The 22,442-nt window shown below is 42.3% G+C and overlaps 1 protein-coding gene across 3 annotated transcripts in view; it reads right to left on the bottom strand.

Annotated features, from left to right (window-relative positions):
- Positions 1-598, bottom strand: part of ZNF827 (zinc finger protein 827) — a 99,823-nt gene extending 99,225 nt beyond the window's left edge. For all 3 annotated transcript variants that reach the window (XR_005956974.1, XR_005956975.1, XM_041489230.1), the window contains exon 1: positions 371-598. Coding sequence is in view for 1 of the 3 variants with exons in the window: in XM_041489230.1 (XP_041345164.1) it covers positions 371-413 (43 nt within the window). In the remaining 2 variants the exon portion in view is untranslated. The remainder of the gene's footprint in view (positions 1-370) is intronic.
- Positions 599-22,442: the final 21,844 nt, after the last annotated feature.

Below are 22,442 nucleotides of genomic sequence, written 5' to 3'. Positions count from 1 at the left end.
CCTCCCCACCCCAATAAAACAGACCCCCCTCCCTCCGGCCCCAAAGAGAAACCCACACCGCCCCCCCTCCACCCCCCCTTAGCACAAATGCACAATCACGGGCGAGGGGAGGGAGAGGGAGGAAAGGGCGAGAGACGCGAAGAAAGAAGGGGGGAAAGGAGAGAGAGGAAAAATTAAAAGGGCACAAGGCTGTTCATCACCAACATGGCTGCCTTAGCTCAGACCTAAAAGAGGAATAACCCAGGCTGTGTCTTTGTCAGTTTCACCTCTGTAACCCTAAACTAATGCACGAAACGACGGAGGCGGCTGCAGAGGGGAAGGAGACGGGGAGAGGAGGAAGGAGAAAATGGCAAAAAGAGGGGGCACTTACGTGAAGAGAGGCGCTTGGGCTGCTCCTGCTTCCTCCTGGGCATTTTCCCCCTTTTTTCACATTCTCCTCCTTGGTTTAACGGGAGATCAAATAAGACCGGGAGGGGGGGCACGGACAGGCACAAAGCCGGGGCCCCCGGGGGAGCTGCTAACCGGGGCGGGTTTTCCCTCTTCGCCGGGGGAAAGGGGGCTTGAAGCCGGTTTTCTCGGAGCCACCGCGAAGGGCTCCCTCTCCCCCTCTCACCCCCCCGCAACCCGGTCGTGCACCTGGCTTGTCCCCGGTCGCAGTATCCCTCAGCGGCCGGGGATGTGTTCCCGGCGGGCGGGCGGGCGCCGGGCGCCGTGCCGGGGCGAGGGCTGGCGCGGCGGTGCCGAAGGCTGCGCCCCGCGCTCCTGCCGGCCCCTAACTAACACTAACGCCGGGATCAAAGGGCAGCGGCGGCGGCGGCGCTCCCGGCGCGCCCGCGGGCGGGCAGGGACACCGCACACACCCCCGCACAGCCCCGGCGGGCGGGCACACGCACAGACACACGCACAGACACGCGCGCCCCGCTGGAGCACAGGGGACGGTGCCCCCGCTCCCCGCGGGCTCCGGGCGCGGCGCTGCGCGGCGGCGGAGGATGCGCTGCCCCGGTCCTGCACCCGCTGCCAATCCGCTCTTAAAAAAAAAAAAAATTAAAAATTTTTTAAATTAAAAGAAAAAAAGGTGTGTGTGTGTGAATTTGTGGGTCTCGACCATTCATACTGTAATCCCCTCGTTTGTGGTGAGAATGAAAATAATAGCATCAGCCTCTTTTTTTTTTTTTTTTTTTTTTTTTTTTTTTTAATTACGGCGTTTTGTCTTCCTGTGTTACAAAAGCAAAATTATAGTGGTGCACAGCTAACCCCATAGAATTTTTTGGATGGGCTCAGCTATCTCTTCACAAAGCACAGGGGCTGAAGGGGTTTGTGCAGCTGAACTTCAGTGTGGGAGGGAGAGGCTGCTTTATACACAACTCCCTCCAGGCCAAAACAAGCACCCAAAATAAGCCAGAAAGAAAGGTGGGTAAGTTCGTATCCTGACAACTTCTAGTGCAGGTTTTAAAAAGTGGAAAGAATACAAGCAGCATGAAAATCACAACTCCTTGAGAGAGTGTGTGTGTGTGTGGAGGGGGGAGGAAATCAAGATTAGGTCACCCCTAATGGTTGATTTGACTGCTACATGATACGTCTACAGTGCACACAGCAATCTGGACTTCTGAAATTTACTTTTGTTTTTCCTGCTGTAATGCAGGTATATGAAGCTTGATCCTGAAGCAATTCCAGTATGCATTATGAAGCCAGGATAGCAGCTTTCATTAACTGATACATACTCTCATTACTTCACAAATCACACATCTTTCTTCAAAGACAGACATGAAGGTGGAGAAAAAAAATAGAAGAGGGATTGGGTCTCACTAAAGCACAAAAGATACTCCGTGAAAGAGAAGTGCTCTCTTTGTAACTTGCAGTCATTTGGATAAAAGTTCACACAGAGGTTGTTAATGATTTAAACTCCAAAATCTGTTACTACAATTGAAGTAAAATTATTTGAAGCATAGTTGTTTCATATAGCTCTCTCTTTGTGTAAGAAAACTTTGAACTTAGCAGAATACATAATCAAAATCGTGAGTCAGATGTTGCAAAAATAAAAATACACATTATTCTAGCATGTATACCTGTTAGATTTTTTGACAACCTGACTCATCATTTTATCACACTATTTTTCATCCTAACTCCAGTTTCTTAAAAATAAACAGCTGCCTAGGAAAACCCAAAACACCAAATCCACAACCTAAATATTTTTAAACAGTAAATTTAAACTCTTAATCACCTCAATTTTGAATGGTTTCATATAATCTTATACTCATTTTACAGCCACACTGAGCTTTTCAGAAGGAAAAAGAAATCTAAATAGTATTTAAAAGATTACACATGTGACAATCTCAGGTTCACTGCCATGCCTGGGCAATTCTGAGCTTCAAAACCACATGTACTGGGTACACATCTACTGAAACAAAACAAATTCCTCCTAGCTTCAGGTGGTTAAGTATTTCAGCTGTGTTCTGAAATTATAAATTTTCATGGAGAGATTTATTTATTTTTAATCCAGAGGTAAAACCAAAATGTGTAACTGTCAGTACTGGAGATATTTGGGGGTAGGGATGAGTCCAAAGTAAGTGTAAGCTGCCTTACACTTACTCATGACCAAGAGTACCAGAGACAGAATTCCCCCAGAAGATTTAGGTCCTGTCTTTTCCCTCAGTTCTCCAGTTTATACTGGTTTTGGCTATTTCTACCGTGTTAGTAGTGATAACCAAAAATATCAGAGGCATTCTCCACTGTTGCTCACAAGCCTCAAGTTTGACATGCCTGGGGCTAGCAACAGAACTTTGTTCACTGCAGGAGTTGCAATGCCAAGCCCACTTATTTTTTCAGTACATCCTAATGGCAAGTGTGTTGAACTAAGCCAGCTTTGTGAGCAGCACCCAGTGATCCTGTCTGTGCAGGAGGCCACAAAGTAGCCATTTCAGAGAGGGAGAGACTACTGGCTCTGTGCTATGATCCACCACAGCTGTGGCAGCCCTCCCCCAGGTGCTCCAGGAGAACAGGACACAGGAAATACTGTGTTCTTCACTACCACTCTTTCCACCCTCTATTCCTCATGTGTTTCTGGCATAAATTAATGTTGACATTGTCAGCATTAATTTACAATGTTCTGTGTGGGTTTTTTTTTCCCCCTCCATCATTTGAAACCCCCTTTAGGGGAGTTGAGGTGGCTGCAGCAAAAAGGCACCACAGGAACACAGCTCTCTGAAAGGGCCATGGGGACTGGCACACAGCAGAGCAGCATTAAATCTCTCTGAGGGTGACCTTGGCTTCTGTAGACGTCCTAACAGTTTTCCTAGGAGTTTAGTGGGCCAAGCCTTAAGAATGTTCTGCAGTGGAAGAAATCCCAATGCTTGAATGAATTATCAGGGAGAAACTTTCTATACTCTAGCTTTGAAGAGTTTCTAGCCTCACACCTGGAAATACTCTCTTTGGGAACAACTTGGTTTTTCATCTCTATCCTGGCTAAGTGCATTACTCTAGGTCTTGTCCTGGTCAACAGCCTTCCCCCTGAAACCATAGGAACATCAGTCCCCACTTCCCACTATTTTACACATTGATTTAAGGAAGGTGACTAAGGACATAATGCCATTTAAAAAATAACCTCCATTAATGTGTTTGGTGGTACAGCACAAAAAGAAAAAATTAAGTCAGCTGACCACAGCTGACCATTTTTTGAACATTTTTAGTCCAAACACAAGAAAATAGTTGCAAGTCTTTCACAGATAACATAATATAAATAATGCATTGCTTCTGCAGGTCCTGCTATTAATAAGTAATGATTGTATGGCACCTTCCAAACACCAAACCTAGTTACACATATGAATTAAGTTCAGCTCCAGAAACCACTTTTGAACAAAGTAAATATTTTCTTCACTTACACATGAGAAAAATGAAATAAATTGAGTAAATAAGGTTTTAAACAGTAATAAATGATGTAACATTACTAAAACCTTTGCTGCACATCTAGCATCCAGACTGTCTTTATGCAATGTACGAAATACTTGAAAATGTTGCTAAACAGAAACTTAAAAATTAGCTGGCATCCTTGTTTTATTCTTTGAAACTTTAAAGGATTCTGCTCCCAGGGTCAGATTTTTTTTAAAGTGCACCGAGGGGAAAAATGAGACCATTTTAACCAGTTCCTGGGCCCTCTCAAACCAAACTATGGCTGCCTCTGCTTTAAGTATAGCCTACCAAAAGGAAGGCCAGGTCAGTTCTGTGTGTCCCTGAGCATGCAGCAGAGAGTTATTCAGGCTCCACAGGCTCTTTTTAAAGTTACTTCTGTCTCTGGATTAATTTTCTGTTGAACATAGGCAAATACCTTCTATAGCCTCTGTATCTTCAACATGTACAATGAGGCCCACTAGTTTTCATTGAAATTACCATCTCTCTCACATGTGTTGGCCATTACCCTTAACTCCTCTGGCTTTAATTTATGCCAATATTTCCTTGCTCAGCAGTGACTATAAATCAGTCCTTCAAACAACATTTGATTACAGACTTCTCTTTGCTCTTAAGCACTTGCAAGGCAAACATAAAGGGCTGAACAAGCCCATAGGACAACAGCTCATGGATACCATCATCCATGCTTGCAATTGCTCTGTAAACAAATTACATTAAGTAACAGGTTTGTAAGAATAATAAAGAATGATAAGTTAGTGACTGGCAAGGCCACCAACCAACCCCACAAAGGCCAATGAGCAATGATCAGAAGCCATTGCTGTCTGATCAGTATCATCCTAGGACAGGTAACAAACAATTACCAAATGGGAGATGCACTCACATAACCAGCAGATCCTAAATAACACACAGACTTCAGCTTTTTAAAAAGATTACCAAATTCTCCATCTGCAAAGTTTTTAACCTCTTCTTTCTTAAAATGAAAGGCCCACAGCCACTTCTGGGCAAGAACTCTTGCAGAGGGCATATTGAATCACAAATGTTGTTGAAGACCAAGAATTCCACTACAGTCTCAAAGCCTCCAAACGGAGAGGCATCATGGAGAAAGAGTGCAATATGACTATGCCTCTGTGCTAAAACACAACCACTTTTCTCAGAATCTTGTCTGAATCCTGGCAAACTAACTAGCCATCATCACTTTATAACAAACTTTAGCACAAGATGCTTTTAGTTGAGCTGCAAATTTGACACATTAATACTTCTTGAGAAAAACCATGGTGTTCGTAGTTTTCAGCTGTTAGAATAGCACATTACCTAGGAAAGATGATGTAGCTTCTAATTTCAATTTAAAAAAATCAACACTTTGAGGCTGATGGCCTTAAACCCATGCTGATATAAAATTCTAGATTTCACAGGCCAGAAATACCTTGTCTGTGGGTCTGACCACATATTAGTGTCCACATAATTTTGTTGCTATTTAAATACTATAGGATACTTCTTCGGAGTTGCCAAGGAGTTTAATGATTCTTATTTTACCATTACTGCAGTTGGCTTTTCAGTTTCATAATTCCATAATTTATATATAATGTCATGCTATTACATATAATATAATTATATATATTATATATCACCCCTTCACATCCCTTTACTGTAAGCCTATTTTGCAAAAAACAAAAACCCCCAAACCAACCAAACACCCAAACAAAAAACAAGCAACCACTCACTTGACCCTAGGACTATTGGAGTTAGGCCTACAGATACCTGAAATGCAGAATTTCTCCCCCAAGTCTGAGTGAGCAACCTCTTACCCAGTACAGATTAAATATAGAAAAAATAAATTAATATTTTACAACATAAAATACTAACCAATTTCTGAGCTGATGAAAAGAATTTGTTTAGTCAACTGAGGACTGGAACACTTAGCTCAGGGCTACTGCAGTTATAAATGTGGAAATAAAAAAGGATAATTATCGGCTCCAATCCTGATCTTTTTGCATAATTTTATATTCTACATTTAAGTACATTGAAATCAATAACTTTACCCCATCCTAAGAATTGTCTAAGGTAAATCAGAGTAAGACCCAGAGAACTCCCTCTCTCATTTTGCTTCGGCTTAATAGTTTGCTAGTCGCTGGTTAACTGAAGATTTAGGCACAGCCTTATTAGCAAACACTAGCCATGGTTTAAGGCATTACCTCCTGCTGGAAAAAACACCCCCAAAACTGGCAAAACAGAATGTATTTATCCTCCTGTCTACTTCAGTGAGAAGTCTTGGAGCTTCGTTAAGTAGTGAGGCAACAGCATTTTAAGCCACAGCTGTTTGCTAAATGGAAGTGTGTCCAAGTTTTTAAACACCTTGTTACATTTACATTGAAAGGCAGAGTCTCTGCTGCACCAGCAAGGTGGCAAATTCCTCAGGGAAATCAATTCTGGTTTCTCAATTAACTAGCTAGTTTTCTATTGTTAAAACACCAGAGTAATAGTGAGACTATGCTGAACCGTGAGAGCTGACAAGACCCCAAGGAGCTCAGCTACCATCTAGGACTGTGCATTCACATCTCCCTGTGACACAGCAGGAGGAAGGCAGGGACAGAGGGGCATGGCAGGGGTATTGATGTCAACTATGCCCTCTTTGGAATACCTAAAGAAGAGTGAGATAGAAGGGCATCTGGGAGACAAGAAAACATGGTGGTTCTGAGACTTTACATTCTCAAGGGAAAGAAATCCATCGGGATAAGGGAGGGAAGGACCACACAGAGATCAAGCTTCTAGCAGAGTTCATCTGCCTGGTGCAATGAATTTCACAGGGAATTCAGCTATGCTTGACCATGCTTCATGTTCTCAGTGATCAGCCCTCACCTACTGGTAGACAGAAGGGTTTGGGCTGCAAGTCGGCCTGCTGAGCATGAAGGTATGCAGCCTGTAGGAAATCTCCTTGCATTGGCACATCCTCATCAGGCTGTACAACACACAGGAAAAGGTTATTTGTCTTTTGAGATATTAGAAATATAGACTGGCTTCCTCAACCCCTGCTAACACTGATGGAAATACTTTTTGTAGTCCCTACTTTTCAGCAGGTCTACGGCAACTCATGCTCTTTCAAATCTGTAGTTTACAATAAGATGCAAATTATTTGTCCAAAAGAAATAGACTAATAATAGTGAAAAACCCCACAGAGAACCACTAAACTTCATGAGTAGGAAAAAAAAAAAAAGAGAAGTAGTAATACCTGGAGAGAAGCAGCTTTTATTTCCATACAAAAAAAAAAGCTAAGGATTGCATCCTCAACAATTTTGCAAACGATTTAAAACTGGAAGGAGTGGCTGATAATACCAGATGGTTGTATCACCTTTCAGTGGGCAGAGGAATGCCCTGAAGTTCAAAAGGGGAAATGCAAAGTAACAAAGAATAGTCCTGGGCACCAGCATATCCTAGGCATCTACCAGCTGGAAAGCAGCTTTTCCAAGAAGGACCTTGGGATCCTGGTAACAAGAAGGCAGCCACAAGCCAACAATGCACCCTTGTAGCCAAGAAGGCCATGAGGAAGACGACAGCTGCCAGCAGGTCGAGGGAAATTATCCTGCACCTATGCTCAGTGCTGCTTGTGAGGCTGCTTCTGGAATGCTGCATCTCATTCAGGGCTTCCGGGCACAAGGAAGATCTGGACTTACTGAAGCGAGTCCAGTACAAGGCCACAAAACGATTAAGGGACTGGAGCATACAGTGCATGAGGAGAGGCTGAAAAACTGACGCTGTCTGGCCTGGAGAAGGGAAGGCTCAGAGGCCTTCCCTTCTCCCTTCCTCAGTACAAATGCCTGATGGGAGGGAAGGAGGTTGAGGAAATCAGACACTTCTCAGCAGTGTCCATTGATGGAAAAAAGGTAAGGGGCGCAAAATGGAAAAAAAAACAACCAAAACCAGAGCAACACACCAAACCAAACCACACAATACCAGTGTTCCATCTGAAGACAAGACTTATTTTTATTTATTTTTACCATTAGAAGAGTCAAACACTGGCACAGGTTGACCAGAGAGGTTGCCTGAAGAACTTAGCTTACCTGTTTGAGCACTGAGGCTGGAATAGATGAACTCAAAAGGACTCTCCCAATCTAAGTGAAAGTGTTGTAATATGAGCATTTACTGTTTCCTAAACATAGTATTCATTTCTGGTTTTATGGGAGTAGTTTACAGAATACAAATATTCCACCAGGCTTTTTTAGCTACTAGGACTCTTCATCAAAAACACCCTTATGATATCCAGAACTCTTTAATGTTCAAATACTTGTTCTTAGAATTGCTACTGGTTTATGAGCTACTTAATGGAAAACATTAATTAATCATTCCAAACTCATGGTTGGTGTTTTACTTCCTCACTCTTCTTCCCTCAGTATCCTGATTATACAAATTAAATGAACTTGAAACTGCAGATCAGGTAGAATGACTGTATTTTTAATCCCTCTAAAATGCAAGCACTGGAAGTTGGCTGCCTTTTTTCTTAGACATTTGCAAAGCATCATTACCTCCACCTTTCAGCTGGGGACATGCACTCTGCCTGTGGTAGTTCACCAACAAAGCTAGATCAAGAATTTTAAGGCTGCTGTTCCCAGCAAACCATTATCATCAACACATCCCTGACATGTAGGTGCTGTGGCCACAGGATTTAATTGCTTTTCTCACTAACCTGCAGCCATACTTCCTTAGTGCTATTTTCTCCTTTCACCAGTGAGCACACAAATTTCCTCATACAGGTTTGCTCCTTGCACTAAAGGTGCCCAGGTCACAGAAGTAAAATTCATGAGGTACCCATATAATTTGACTTCTTATTACTCTTGTTCTCATTTAGGTTTTGGGAGGGACAGAGATACTGCTGTGCACTGAGAAACAGCGGGCGATTTCAGTTGTGTCACTGAAGACCTAAGGGGCTCGATGCCATGGAGGTCGTGGTGGCTCTCTCGGGAGAGAGTGGCATGCTCCTGCCTGCAGATGGAGTCACGGTCCCAGGGAACATGCTCTCACACACTTCTTTTCCCCCAACTCGAGCAACAAACAATTGAAGGAGTTGTGGGGCAGGGGGTTGTCACTTTGTGTGCTTCCTTCCTCCAAAAGCAACTGTATGAATGAAGCATCGAGGGTCTGAAAATGGAAGAATATACAGATGCACTCAAATACTTTCTAGTCTCTTTCTTTGTCCCCCTCCCAACAAAAAAGTTCTACATTTTTTGTATTAAAGAAGAAAGAGGATGAAGTGTTCTTAAAGGGAGGAGTACTTCTCCCATATTTCCTACATGGAGAATTTTGGATGAGCCAGCATCACTGGAAGCAGGTGGGAGCCTGAACAGTAAGTGTCCCCTGCCTAGCCAGAGAAGGTGTGGATCTCCCACTTAGTCTTGCAAAGTTCATCAAGCAGAGGATAAAAGTGAAAAATCGAGGTGACTGACATTTAGAGAAGAGATCCAGCAATGCCATAGACTTGTGCAAGACTCAAGATGTTATTGCTGGGTTTTCTTGAAAATATTTATTGAAATTTGGAGGTTTTATTCATTCTAATATATTGAATGGCAGCTTATAAGAAAATGAGTAAGCCTTCTTGATCTCAATAACCATTAAGTTAGGTGGGCTCTCCCCCAAGGTGCCAAGAACACAGCATCAATCAGAAACAAAACATTTTGGCTGCCTTATGAACCCTACAGGAGCTGTATCATTTCAACTCAGAAGGGAGACACTGTGGTGCTTTCATTTACATGGGGAAAAAAGTAAAACCAGGGGCTTTAAAATCATCTGAGTAGCAAAGCAATTGGGAAGTGGGCCAAGAAGATGCTCAAGAGCAGCCTTCCAAGAGAAAACAGCATTGGAGAGGATACCACAATGGAGCCAAGATTAGGAAGACACAGTGTGGAACATCTTTCTAGACTTCTAGTGAAAAAAAAGTCTGCACAGTGAAGTAGAGAAACTCTCCTATTCAGGGTTTGTCAGACTTCTATGATTCATACCAGCCTTCAATCCCCACAGCTGTGATACCATGTCAGACATAATTACTTCTACTGTCCAGCTGGGTATGATAATCAAGGAATCTGGATCAAGTCTGACACCACACCTACTTCTCCCTCTTCCATAGCACTTTACCAACTTATTAAAATGTTGACAACTCCTAACACTCTTCATTGGAGAGTATAAAAATGTGAAGACTGTCATTCTCCATTGCTGACATTGTTGGAGACCTTCACAAGACATGGGCTTTCACCAAAGGTCGTGCTTTATGTCCACTCAGTGCCTCTGAGTTATCATGAAGTAATTAAGTCCAACAAGTTACTGGGAGCAAGATACTCCAGGTTCCAAAATAGGAAACAAAAAAAGAAAAAAACAAAAATAAAACACCATCCAAGCCCCACCCAAATGAAGCTAAAAAGATGAAGATATTTTAGGTTGTAAGGAAAGTCTGAAGACTTCCAGCTTGACAGCTCAAAAGTTTTAGCTGGCTGAAATTGTCACACCATCATGTAATAAGAGAAAATATCTAATTTATACATATTTTAAGTTTAGGGTTCCTCTCTCTTACCCAAGTTACCTCTGAACTGTTGCCTCATCCAGTTCTTTACATCTCCCTGTTTCTCCTGTTTTATCTTTACAACTGAGGCACACTCCTCCCCTTCATCCCACCCCAGAATATTCTTCTAACCTACATGACTATCTAAGCTTTATATTCTTCCTCTGATTGACCATCCTATCTAATTTAAAGCTTCTAGCTTAATTTGTTACTAAAATTCAATCATCCTTACCAAAATCTTTCCCATCTCCAAACTGCCATGCCTTCAGCAACTTTCTGCAATATGAAGACTTTTCTGACCAGTGTCTTTCAAAACAGGTTGACTGTACTTTCCAAACTGACCTTCTCTGGCAAATTGCTCCTCTCCAGGACCTGTTAAAGTCTCCTTATTACCTCAGTGACACTGTCTCTAGCAAGGCTTCCCATACTACTGAGTGTCATATCCTTTTTAGCTGCTCCCTGTACAACCAAGCCTCAGATTTTTACTGGCACAGTAATGCCTTCTTAGAGACAAAGTGGTAAAGTGATTTTGCCATAGCCCTAGGAAATAATTTTAAAAAAATTAAAGAAACTTCTAGGGCCTTTAGAGCTCTATATTAAGGGACTGTACCTGCTCAGACCCCAGGCTGAGGCACCTAAGCCAGCAGGCACTTGGAAGGAAGGTACTTCTTTCATGGCTCACATCTCAAAGCCAGGCAACTTTCCAGGCCTTGCTCCCCAGCACTTTAAGACAGGGCCTCTACCCAAAATCCTGTTCCCAAAAGGGAGAAAGTCTGCTGAGGCAAAAGCCTGTGCCAATAAACCAAGGATGGCAAAGTCACCAGTGCAGAAAGGTTAGGTTACAGGCCAGTACTTGTTTCCTAGTGATAAGGTTAACAATACTGAAGGTAAGAGTGACTTATTTATGGGTGCAGGAATAAAAAAATCCTGAACAATTAAGCGACTTTTGCATCTCTCTAAGGAAGAACAAGCTTGCCGTTCCATCGGGCCAAGACACGGTACCTGCTGAGACCCCCCACACCTCCATGATGAGCCTGAGCAGAAGGAGACCGGCAGGAGGTGAGCAGAGACAGGGTACCCCGAGCAGTGCCGCTCTCCCAAGGCACTCCCTCGGCTCCGCGGATCCTTTTCCCGAGGTTAGGGGGGGCTCCCGTCTCTGCCGTTCAGAGCAGGGCGGCGGCGGTGCCCGTCCCTCCCCGCGGGCTGCAGGGAGCGGCCGGCGCCGGCGGCACCGCACTCCGGCTGCTCCCGGAGCGCATTCCCGGCCCGGCCGTACGAGCTGCCCTGCGTGGGCACCGGGCCGCTCTGCATCGGGACGGGGATGGAAGCAGGGGCGGAAACCACCTCGCTGCCACACTCAACACGCAGCGAATTTAAGGATGTGTTTGCCCCGCTCTGTTGCGATATTGGAGCCTACTGAGATGATTCCGGTTCTAACTGAAGCTTTCCTCACACCGAGACTTACAGACTCTTATCATGGCTTGGATGGAACCACACCATGACTCTCAGCATGTTTTGGATAGAACCACGCTCAGCTCAAAGGAAATGCTTTGTTTCCTTTGTGTTTAGAAGTACCATTAAAAAACTGCCCCCAAATCAAGCAAGTCCCCTGGAAACATACACAGCGGTCTGTGGCACTACTGTTTCTACTCCTCAAAGTTAAATATGCCAAATCACTAAAAATTAGATCATTAAAGCAAAATTTCAGGCAGGCCATTATCTACTATATAGTAATGCCAGCTTTTGAGTAAAACTAACAAACGAATTAGGGGAGAAAGCACAAAAGAACTAAACAACAAGCCAGAAGATTTCATCAATGCCACTTTAGAACTAACCAAGCTGGTTGGCTGTGTGTTTGCATGGCTCAATTTGGGCTTGAGCATTGGCCCAAAGATATTATGTTTAGCAGACAACTTTTCCCTTTTGCTTAATTAAAACTGCAACGTGGATAGCAATGTTTTAAAGAAAATTACACAGTGCAAAAGCACATCCGCCTGCACTTCTAAAGTCTCTCCACGTACTCTACTAGATCACTGGTGAGCCAAAGCTGCTGTCTGTCCTTTGATACCTCCCCACTTCAGAAGCTTCCCCAGTTCAATATCCCACACGATCTGCTACTTGAGCAGTGGCTTTCACTTGGGCAGTTTTCCTAGGGCTTTAGCTGTGGAACTGCTTGCTATTAATGAAGAAGATGTGAATGAGACTCTGGAGGAGTTATGAGTTTCACCCATCAATCTCAAACCAGTCAAATGTGTAAATGCTGGTGCCGTTAACCGTTCAAACTGCCAAAACAAGTTTTCTGATGCAGCAATTTCTATCCCAGACCTTCTTCACAAAGTATTTGTGAATGTTCCTCCCCACCAGGAAAGCACAGAGAACAACTGCTGCAAAAATGCACACATTTCATAGCAGTGTCAGAGAAAGAGCTAGACACAAAAATCAGGATAAAGGTGCCCCCACATGGTATGCAATTGTGGCTTAATTGTGGCTGAGCTTCCCTAACTGTTCTTGCACACCCTCTTCAACTGTTGTAATAGCAAATACAATGTGTTACCCTAAAATACTTTTCTTTCACTTCAAATGTGCCAGAGAAGAACACACAGTTAGCTACCTCATTATGCCATTGTAACTCGATAGCCTGTGATAGTCTGTACAATCCTAAACCAGTGAGTTTTCAAAGTTCTGAATTGGAGAACATAGACTGGAAATAAAGGAGTCAGTCTGCCAATTCATTCTGCATTTAGAAGCCGAGTTTTCAATTGTTACTACTCGCGTGTTCTAGTTCTACCACTTTTATTATATTTTTGATGACCATATACTGATCACCTAGAAAATTGGTACTTTTACCACTGACCTCAGGGCTGCACTTTCTACTTCTTAATTTGATTTTAAGTTGGTCATTGCAGTAGCATTGCTGATGCAGTCACATTTGGATGTGACAGAAAGTATCACACAAGGCACAAATACAGAAGAAATTGGTTTAAAAATGGATCTTTTTGTAGTCTCACCTTTAGGGCAGAATCCAGAATTATGTTAGGCTACTGAGGCCCCCACATAGCTCACAACTGCAGGTGCCTCAGAACCATATCTGTGACTGAACCACACACTGAGAAGCTGCCTAGGGCTAGTAGAAAAGGGATATTACTTTTACTAGTTGTTTATGCTTTTTCCTCAACAAATTTCCCCCTCTGACATAGCCAAATATCAGGTAATACCTGCACATTTTCCTTCAAGAAAGAAATTGAGCTTAGCTTACCTGTATCCTGAGGCTCACTAAGTGGAGGTCTGCAGTATGGTGTGTCATCAACCTTTCTTTTAGCTTCTTCCCTTCTCCTCTGCTCCTTTGATCTGGAAGAAAGGAATAGCAACATTCACTGGTCAAACTGTGTGCTACGTGGTTCAGTCAGAACTTTTAACAATGTAAGTTAAGTGCAGATGCTTCCAGAGCCAAACTGCAGCTGAGGCTTTTTACCCATAATTGCAGTCATAGATGTAGGTAAGGTTTAGGCTGGGGGAAGGAGGCTGGGTAGGTTTGGGGTTGTGTTTTTGGTTTTTTTTTTTTTTTTAAAGTCCTGTTGAACACTAGCCCCTGAACACAGTTTGGGCAAGCAGAATTTTGAATTTTGAGGCAACTCTTTGCATCTTCCCCATCACCACACTCAACAGCCCACCTTATTTTTGTAGAAGAGAAATAGTAATAACCCTTCCTGGGTGTTTGATGGAAACAGGCTGTAAAGGTATAGGACAAGTATTAAGGAGCTAAAATAACCAAATTTTGCTGTCAGCCTTCAGCTACCTTCCTGGCAGTCTGTTTTAGTCTGCATCTCCATTCAGGGATGTTCTCCTGCTCACCAGACTCTCTGCCTCACCATGCATAAGAGTTTCCTTCTGAGGGAAACCAGAATTCATTCCAACACAGACTCAGGTGGCAGCCAGGCTGCTAATTTCCAGACTTGCAGGTGCAACTGATCAAAGGATTGTTTTCTCCTCCCTTTGGTGGAACACCTCAACTGTTTTTATTTTTTTATTCTCCTCTCTCCCAGTCCCCCTTCAGTACTAGCTGCTAGGAAAAATAGAGGATCAAACCCTGATGTTGAAATCCTACCAAGCACCTTTCTGTTCTACAGATTTTTTTTTTCAAATGAAAACCAGCTTTTCCCCAGACTTCTTAATAGGCATAAATTTAAAATTTGAGTTTCTTTTCAACAGTCTGATAAAATCACCGGTTCTGTTAGCTTGTTTTCTAGGCTCTTATATCTTTCACTGACTAGCATAGCTCTCTAGAAACCAGCTAGACTGGGGACAGAAGAGATCTGTTCTGAAAAACTGAATCTCCTCAAGAAGTATCTATAAACAGAAATGGCTATCACATCAACATGAGATGAGAATGCTTATATTTATCATTGACATGATGCCAGCACTTTCCAGAAAAATCCTTTTCTACTACATGTTCTTTTTTTAATCAGTTTCTGCCACACCTGAATACACACCCACAAATATTGTATTTAGTACAATATTAGGTCAGCCAGCAGTGTCTGAGAGCCTGAAGAAGACCTCACCCTTCACTGACTTGAATGGTCCTTCCATGCATCCATTTTCATCGGCCAAATCCTACTTTTTGTGAGTAACACAGGGATTTATGAGCCCTGCTTCCCATGCTGAAACACCAAAAAACCCGCAACCCTGAAGTAAACGCTTCAGCTCCAGGCAGCAACACAACTGTTGCACATTTGCCATAACTAGTAATTACTTGCTGTGATTACCAATTAGTCATGAATTAGTGAAATCCTGGTCCCAATTCAATCAATGACAAAATCCTCACTGATCTCCTCATAGTTAGGGTCTTGCTCATAGAGGCTGATGATTCCAGCTCTCATGTATAAGAGCAAATTGTTCCAAGGTTTGAGTCACTTTACTGCCCCCAACTGCTCTTTCCTTGCCTTTGCCAGAAATCAATTTTCCCATAACAGAGTCAGCAGAATTAATCATATACCTTCACCTTAGACACTGCATTTTGCATTCCAGGTGTTAAGACACTGCCAGGCAAACTCAGTTGCTCCTGATCCAGATGAAACTGCTGCTGGCTCATTTCTGATGCTCTGGCACCACCCTCTTCCTCCTGACCTCTTGATTTCACTTTCTGCATTACCATTTTCCAGTTCAGATTTAAAATCTTGTTGTTTTAAGGCTGGTTTTTTTCCTACTTTAAGAACATAAAACTTAGGGTGATACACTGAGCTTCTGGTGGGGACTGTGCCAGAGAAACGCAGGTAACCTGCCAGAGCTTGAGTGCCACTTCACAGCTCTCCCAAACCAATTCCACTTAATTGAGCTGCTTTGCTGTTGACAGAGTTTCAGACATGCAGCAGGTTTTTTTTCCAAAACTCTTTGAAATTGGTGGAAGATACCAGGCTTGGGGAGTTGTAAACTGTAGAAAACAAATGCAAATTCTGCTAATCTTGAGTATGATAGAGAGAGAGAATAATTTAATTTAACCTAGATTTCTAGGTTACCTGCTGTCAAAAAAGAGAGTTAAGCAATTGTTCCCCATCCTGTGGAAGTTAGGATGAATTTCTCTGGGGAAGCCTTGCTGTCTCCATGGACTGCAGAGGGAACTGAAAGACTGATTCAGCTCAAAACAACAAATTTGTAGGTTCCTAAACCTAGCTTAAGGGTAAACTCCAACTTTTAAAAATCAACTATTATTTATTAAACTAAAAGGAATGCCATTTGGCTAAAATGGATGGTATTAACTAAAAGGAAAGCTGTGTCCCCACACAATCTAACACAGCCCAGTAATATGGTGTGGTTTGACATTCAGTGGCAGTACAGAGGGAGCAAATCTAAGCAATTGCCACCCACCTTGTCCATCATTTCTCCTTTCCTGCACCACACTAGCAAAAGCATTTGTGTAGCACACATTGAACAAGACTGGAAAACAGATGTTGCTAAAATTAACTCAGGAAAGCAAAATCTTGGAGTCACCATTCAGATGGGTTCTAAAATACCCCACAAACTGCCCCTCCAAAGCAGAAAACAAGGACTGCCTATGACTGAATGGTCATTAGGGCCATGCTGGCTGAGACCACACACTTTGCCTGCACTCCCCTAGGCTGTTGTACACTGTCAAGCATTTCACTCTATTCTCTTTGTCCGTGCAGATGCCCAATCTCTTAAAAAAATACTCATACACCCGCTACCTTACTGACTGTTTTGACCCTGAAAATATGACTTGTCACGAGCTGTTAATGTGTATGGTGTCGCAGAGGCTCATTTAGGATGTACGCAGGCAGAGCAACAGTGTCAGAAGCCCACCTGCAAAGTCTCTCTCTCTCCATCCCAAATCTGTCCCTTCCAATGCTCAGCACACAAGGCAAGTTACACAAAGGTCTATTTGCTCACCCGCAGTTTATCAGAATTAGCTGCTACTGTGTTTGCTAATCACCCTCTGGAAGGCTTTTGTCACACATCAGACTTCCACAAAAAGCACACTAGGCCCACCATGATCAGGAGGCCAGCACTGCAGGAGCTACAAATTTTCAATTTTAAAATATACAAATTTTTTGATAAATCCTATGAAAGACTCATTGAAACAACCAGTTTCCTCTAAGAAGTGCAGGGAAGTTTGGGGAAGTCACTCCTACAGTGACTTGAGCAATTATACTTTCAGGTAAAATATTGAATAGCTGGCCCTGGGGGTCAGTCCTGCTGGGGTTTATGGTTTCTCAGGCCAGATAAAGAGGATGCCTTTCCCCCTCCACCCTGCCAAGATACACCTGGGCAACTTGCAGGTTTTCTGATCTGAATAAATCTGTCACAGATTCCTGTTGAAGGATCTTCTCTTCACTGCAGCCATACTTCCTGCATTGCCATCCCAGCAGCCTGCTTGCACCTCTGACAGAGATCAGGTAGCACAGCCCCACCCATGAGCTCCTAGATTATATCATCCTCCCATGGGGCAGGAGAAAGATCTGGGTCAGCAGTTTCTAAGCTGCAAGGTCACATGTCAGATGAGTGACCTTGGGGGATTAGGGATGTAACAGGAAGGATGTCCTGCATCCATCACCCTGTATCCCCATTATGGCTCCTGGGAATTCAGTTTGCCACTGATTAAATACATTCCTGAAAGTTGCTTTAGCAACCCTCTCTGCAAATTAAAATGATACTTGTCCCTAGCAGTGAAGCTGAAGATAACAGAAGAGAAAGTGAAGAGGAAAGAAAAATCCCAGTATTTACATTCTATAGATACTTTGCCTGTCCTTTTCTCCCTCGTTTGTGTTACTGATTTGTGCTGGACTATTTGGCAAAAATTCTCAAGTTACCTACACGCCTTTCCCTGCTCTGATTACTGAAACAAGTTGGAGCCTTTATTTTCTCCTCTGCAATATTCTTCACACTTTGGTGTAAAGCATATTAAGAGAAATGTAAATAAGCTAATCAATACTTTATACTTCAGTTAAATTACTACAAGCAAAATGTGGTTCTGATTGTCTTTCTCTTTGGAAACCCAATTAGTGAGGAAGCTTGGACCCAATTAGTGAGTGAGTTAAGGCAGAGGGGAAAAAGATCTGAGTTTTGACGGTTTTTTATATTATTGGCTCATGGTTTTCTCCCCTTCTTTACAGTAAATGTTTAAAAAGTAGAAAATAGAACTTGGGTTTTTTTGCCACAATCTCTGGATGATGCTTTGAAATGTTTAATTAAGATGCTACACAAAACAATGTAATTGAGTCTGACTTCACCTGTTTTTTAGTGGCTAAAGTAATGAAAATAAATGTAATGGTAAAGAAAATGAAGGCTGAGATTAAAGAGGCCTACAGTTAATGACAGGCTGGAGTAGTTCAACTGTCATGTAATCGAAAATATTTGAGAATGGACAATAATTAAAGTCAGGCAAAGGATGAAGCCCAGATTATTATAATGAGATACGGTGCGTTCTTCAGGCTATTTGGAGGTTAATGTTACTTGGCTTCATGTGGTTACGGGTAAGTAAGTACTGTACTACCATACAGTAAAAATAATGTAACTGGATACATTCTGCTTCACAGTGACCCAAGGTTAATGGTAGTTGCTCTTAGTATATTTAAAAGGTTTAAAAGAGGTGTAACAACCCCAGCATTACAAGTCCAGTGCAATGGCACCAGAAAATGGCACCAAACAGGCTGGCATAATACTGGTGTGCTTGATTCCATGAAAGCAGCTTCCAGCATAATCTATGTCAGCTTTTATCTGTATAATTACACTGACTGTGTCCATGAATTCTTTCATTCCTGAATGGCACCACCTTTTGAGCAATAGATCATTGGTATGCATCACTCTGATAAGGTATTACACTAATATATCATTAAAGCAACAGATGTATTAGTGTAATACATCACTGGGACAAAGCACTCTGATGATGATGTATTCCTGAAAGGATGGCACCATGCAGAGGAGACGAGGCCCAGGAGAAGACTTTTGCTCAGTTTAATAGAATAAAAGGCATGCCTTCCTGGCACAAAAAAATGTGATGCTCCCTATAAAGGTATGGCACTGCTATTAATTGTATTCCCATTTGTATTGGTAATTTGAGGATCATATGGCTTGGAAAAAATTTACTGTGGATGAGAAAAAGATGTAATTTAAAAACATAACCTATCAGACTATTTCACAGTCTTTTCCCATAATGTCTGATCTCCTCAGCTCTCCACACACCTCATCAGAATCCTCCCTTTGTTAAAAGCCTCAAGACACCTATCCTGTTCTGGAGTAATGAGGATGTGGGAATGGTTCAGGGCAGCTGGTGATAAACTGGCCTTGCAGATTTTGCCTGAGGAATGGGGCTCTGCTAGATAAACATCCAGAGGCCAAGGAAATCCCTAAAATTGGCCTCCTTGGGAGCTCTTGCTGAGTCACTGCTTCTGGAGGCAGGGATTATGCCCCAGCCCCCATGCCAGCCAGCACAGGGGTTGTATTTAAATACTTGGAGAGCCACATGCAGCTTGAGGCACAGACTAGCCAGTTCTGTCCCAGCCTCTGTGTATCAGCCTGCCTCAAGCCTTCCCACCTCTCTGGATTCTAGAAGTACGAGGTTATCTCACTTACCAGTTCAGGGATATGCTTCAAAGGAATCTCATGTATTTAATTAGAAAAGGTGTGTGCTGATGTATGAAACAGAGGTGAGGGCTGTGAACAATCAGCCCTCTGAAGCAGTCGCCCTTTGTGTTCTATCCATTTTCAGTCCATAAAATTTCTCACGCAAACTACAATTCAAATGATGAATTAATCTGAAAAAAAAAAAGAAAATAATTGTTTAAACACAAAGGTCCATATTACAATACCTTTGGTCATGCAGAGTAGGGCTGTATTCCTCAGCCCTTGAAAGGCAAGGGAGTGTTCAGTGGTGATCACAGTCAGGTCCTAAATGAAATTCAGATGTAAGACTGAGTATATTGTCCAGTTTCAAAATAACTCTGAACAACTGCAGTATTACGTGGTAAGAGCAGGATGGCTATGTAGAAAGAAATAGGAAGAGAAGATTAAGAACACAGAATAAAAATAAAAGCCGTGGAAAGAAAGTAAATAGAAGAGCTCAGAGAAGAATTGGAGTGGCAAGGATAGAAGAAAACAGGGCAGAATTCTTCTCCCCCACAATATACAATGTCCATTTCAGTATTCAAAAGTTATAGGCACACACACACTTTCCAATGTATAATAGGAAAAAAGAGGCCCCCATGACCCCCTTTTACCATCTTATCTCATCTTACCATAAACTAATCTTTATACAAAGAAGGGACAATAATCTACCAGATCAATATAATAAAATTTTGCAGGCCAAAATGACTACAGAGGGGATGAAGCAGATGGGAATCAGGATCATGAAGTTTTGGAAATCTTTATTCTAGCAGCATGGTATTGTTTCGCTTAGAGGGTTTTATTTTCAAAATTATAAAGCGATAAGGCAGTGGTATTAACATGAAAAAATAGCCTAACCAGATCTCTCTTTCTTTGTCTCTTAATAGGACTGTTGGGACTCTGTTAGTACCTTCACAGTCAGACCTATGTGCTCCAGTCTGGGGAAAGTGGGTGATGTAAAATAATTAATGTGTGGCATGTCTTTATATAATTTAGTTTTACAGTCCAATTATTATCTAATTCCTCTCTTTACCAAATGCTCTCCAGCAGTCTTCTATTATTCTATTAAAACATATTTGCATAATTGTTGCATAGCAAAAGATACAGGATTGTCTTTTCCTTTTTATTATTATTTTTTCAAGTGCATTTTTTTTTTCTCACGTACAAAGTACAGCACCACATTCTCACTCCATGTAAATGAAATTGTCCTGAAGGACCTATATTGATTTATTGTAGCTGAAGATCTGTTTCATCTGTTTGACTGGTATCACACAGGGAAATAGCTGGAGTAATTTTTTGTATTTTTTGTTTGGGTTTGTCACCCACTTTCACAAATGATGAAACCCAGTGCCTTGCAAGTCTGAGTTGAACAGATGCACTATGGGGGGAGATGATATGTAAGGTCTGGAGCCTTCTCTTTGCTTTTCTAAACAGATGAGCATCTGCCAAAAAACCTAACCCCAAAGTCAGCTATGCATTGCACAACTACTCAGCTCTACAAAAGAAATGTTCCTACAGGGTGACCATTGGTATTATAACCTGGTCAGTGTCCATGCAGATGTGCTCTCACTTTGCAGAAGCCATCTAGAAATAGTTGATTTCCAAGATGGTGTATTTTCTATAAAACTTATCAACGTGTAGCCTGCAAAACTCAGAGACAACTAAGGGAAATGCAAAGTGAAATTCAAAGAAGCAAATTTATTCTAAGTAGGTTAAATTTGCCACACACCTACACTGGAAATCAAAAAGGATTAAAACCCACTGATTTATGTGAGATACAGTTTTACATCTTATATCCATCCTAAATATCTCCCTTAGCAGTTTCTTCTATGTCCTACTTGCCTTCTATCCAATACCCTATAGTTTTCTATTTCAGTTGGTAACTGAGACCATACTTTAAAGTTTTGGTTTTTTTAAACAAGAAACAAATTATGCAGTAAGTTTCTGTACAACCTGTCACAACTCTTTCCTTGAATTCCAGGATGGCCAAGACTGCCTCCAATAAAAGACCATTAAAACATAAGAAACATTCTCAGGGGTAAGACCAATGGATCCATTCAGTCTGGTATTTTGCCTCTGACAGCAGGGAAAAAAACGGGGAGGAGGGGGTGTTCTAGCAACTGTTTTCATTTTTCCATCCCTGGAGGTCCACAGGGAGTAATAGGCACACCTGGGTGCTCTTTTTTCCTGTGTTTCCCTCCACTCCTCTATCTATATATTATTTATATTCTGACCCTCACACCCCTTCCCCCTTTTTTTAAGATACTGCACTTGGAGCTGTTATTGCACCTCAAACAGTAGGGTTTTTCCTCTTTTCTTTTTGAACTTGGGCGTTTCTCCCTGGGAAGTTTGGGGTGGGTGGGATGGTGGTGGTGGTGGCTAATGCCTGGCCCATCATAGAGGAGCCAGAGGGATAATAACAAAGAGAAAAGTTGTTTCAGGAGGACATGTGACTTTGGCAACAATTGGCAATTTATTCCTCTTCTATTCCTCCAGCATCCACTGTTGCTGTAGAGGTTTTAGAGGTTACATTCCTGTATAATCATTCCAGCATCCCTTCATGCACATCCATGAAGTTGTCTAATTCCTTTCTGAGCATTCTGATCCTAGGAAAATCTAGTTAATCCATTACGTCTGTGCTTTATCACATTTCCCCTCACCCTTCTCTCCAAAATGAAGAATATCAGCTTCTTCCCTCCTCACAAGGCTGTTTCTACATCATCACAAGCTTTTTGACTGGCCCTCTCTGTATCTCCTTTGCTTTTACTGCCTCCTTCTTGGGAGGTGGAAAACAGAACTGGCAGCACTGAATAGAGGGGGCACCACAGCTTTGTATGGTGACAGAATGTCGCCTCTCATTTGTACTCAGTACTTTCCTTGCATT

Source organism: Pyrgilauda ruficollis, unplaced genomic scaffold (assembly GCF_017590135.1).
Source record: "Pyrgilauda ruficollis isolate IOZ18807 unplaced genomic scaffold, ASM1759013v1 scaffold91, whole genome shotgun sequence".
NCBI classification, from domain to species: domain Eukaryota; kingdom Metazoa; phylum Chordata; class Aves; order Passeriformes; family Passeridae; genus Pyrgilauda; species Pyrgilauda ruficollis.
This window is presented reverse-complemented; position numbering and strand designations above follow the sequence as displayed.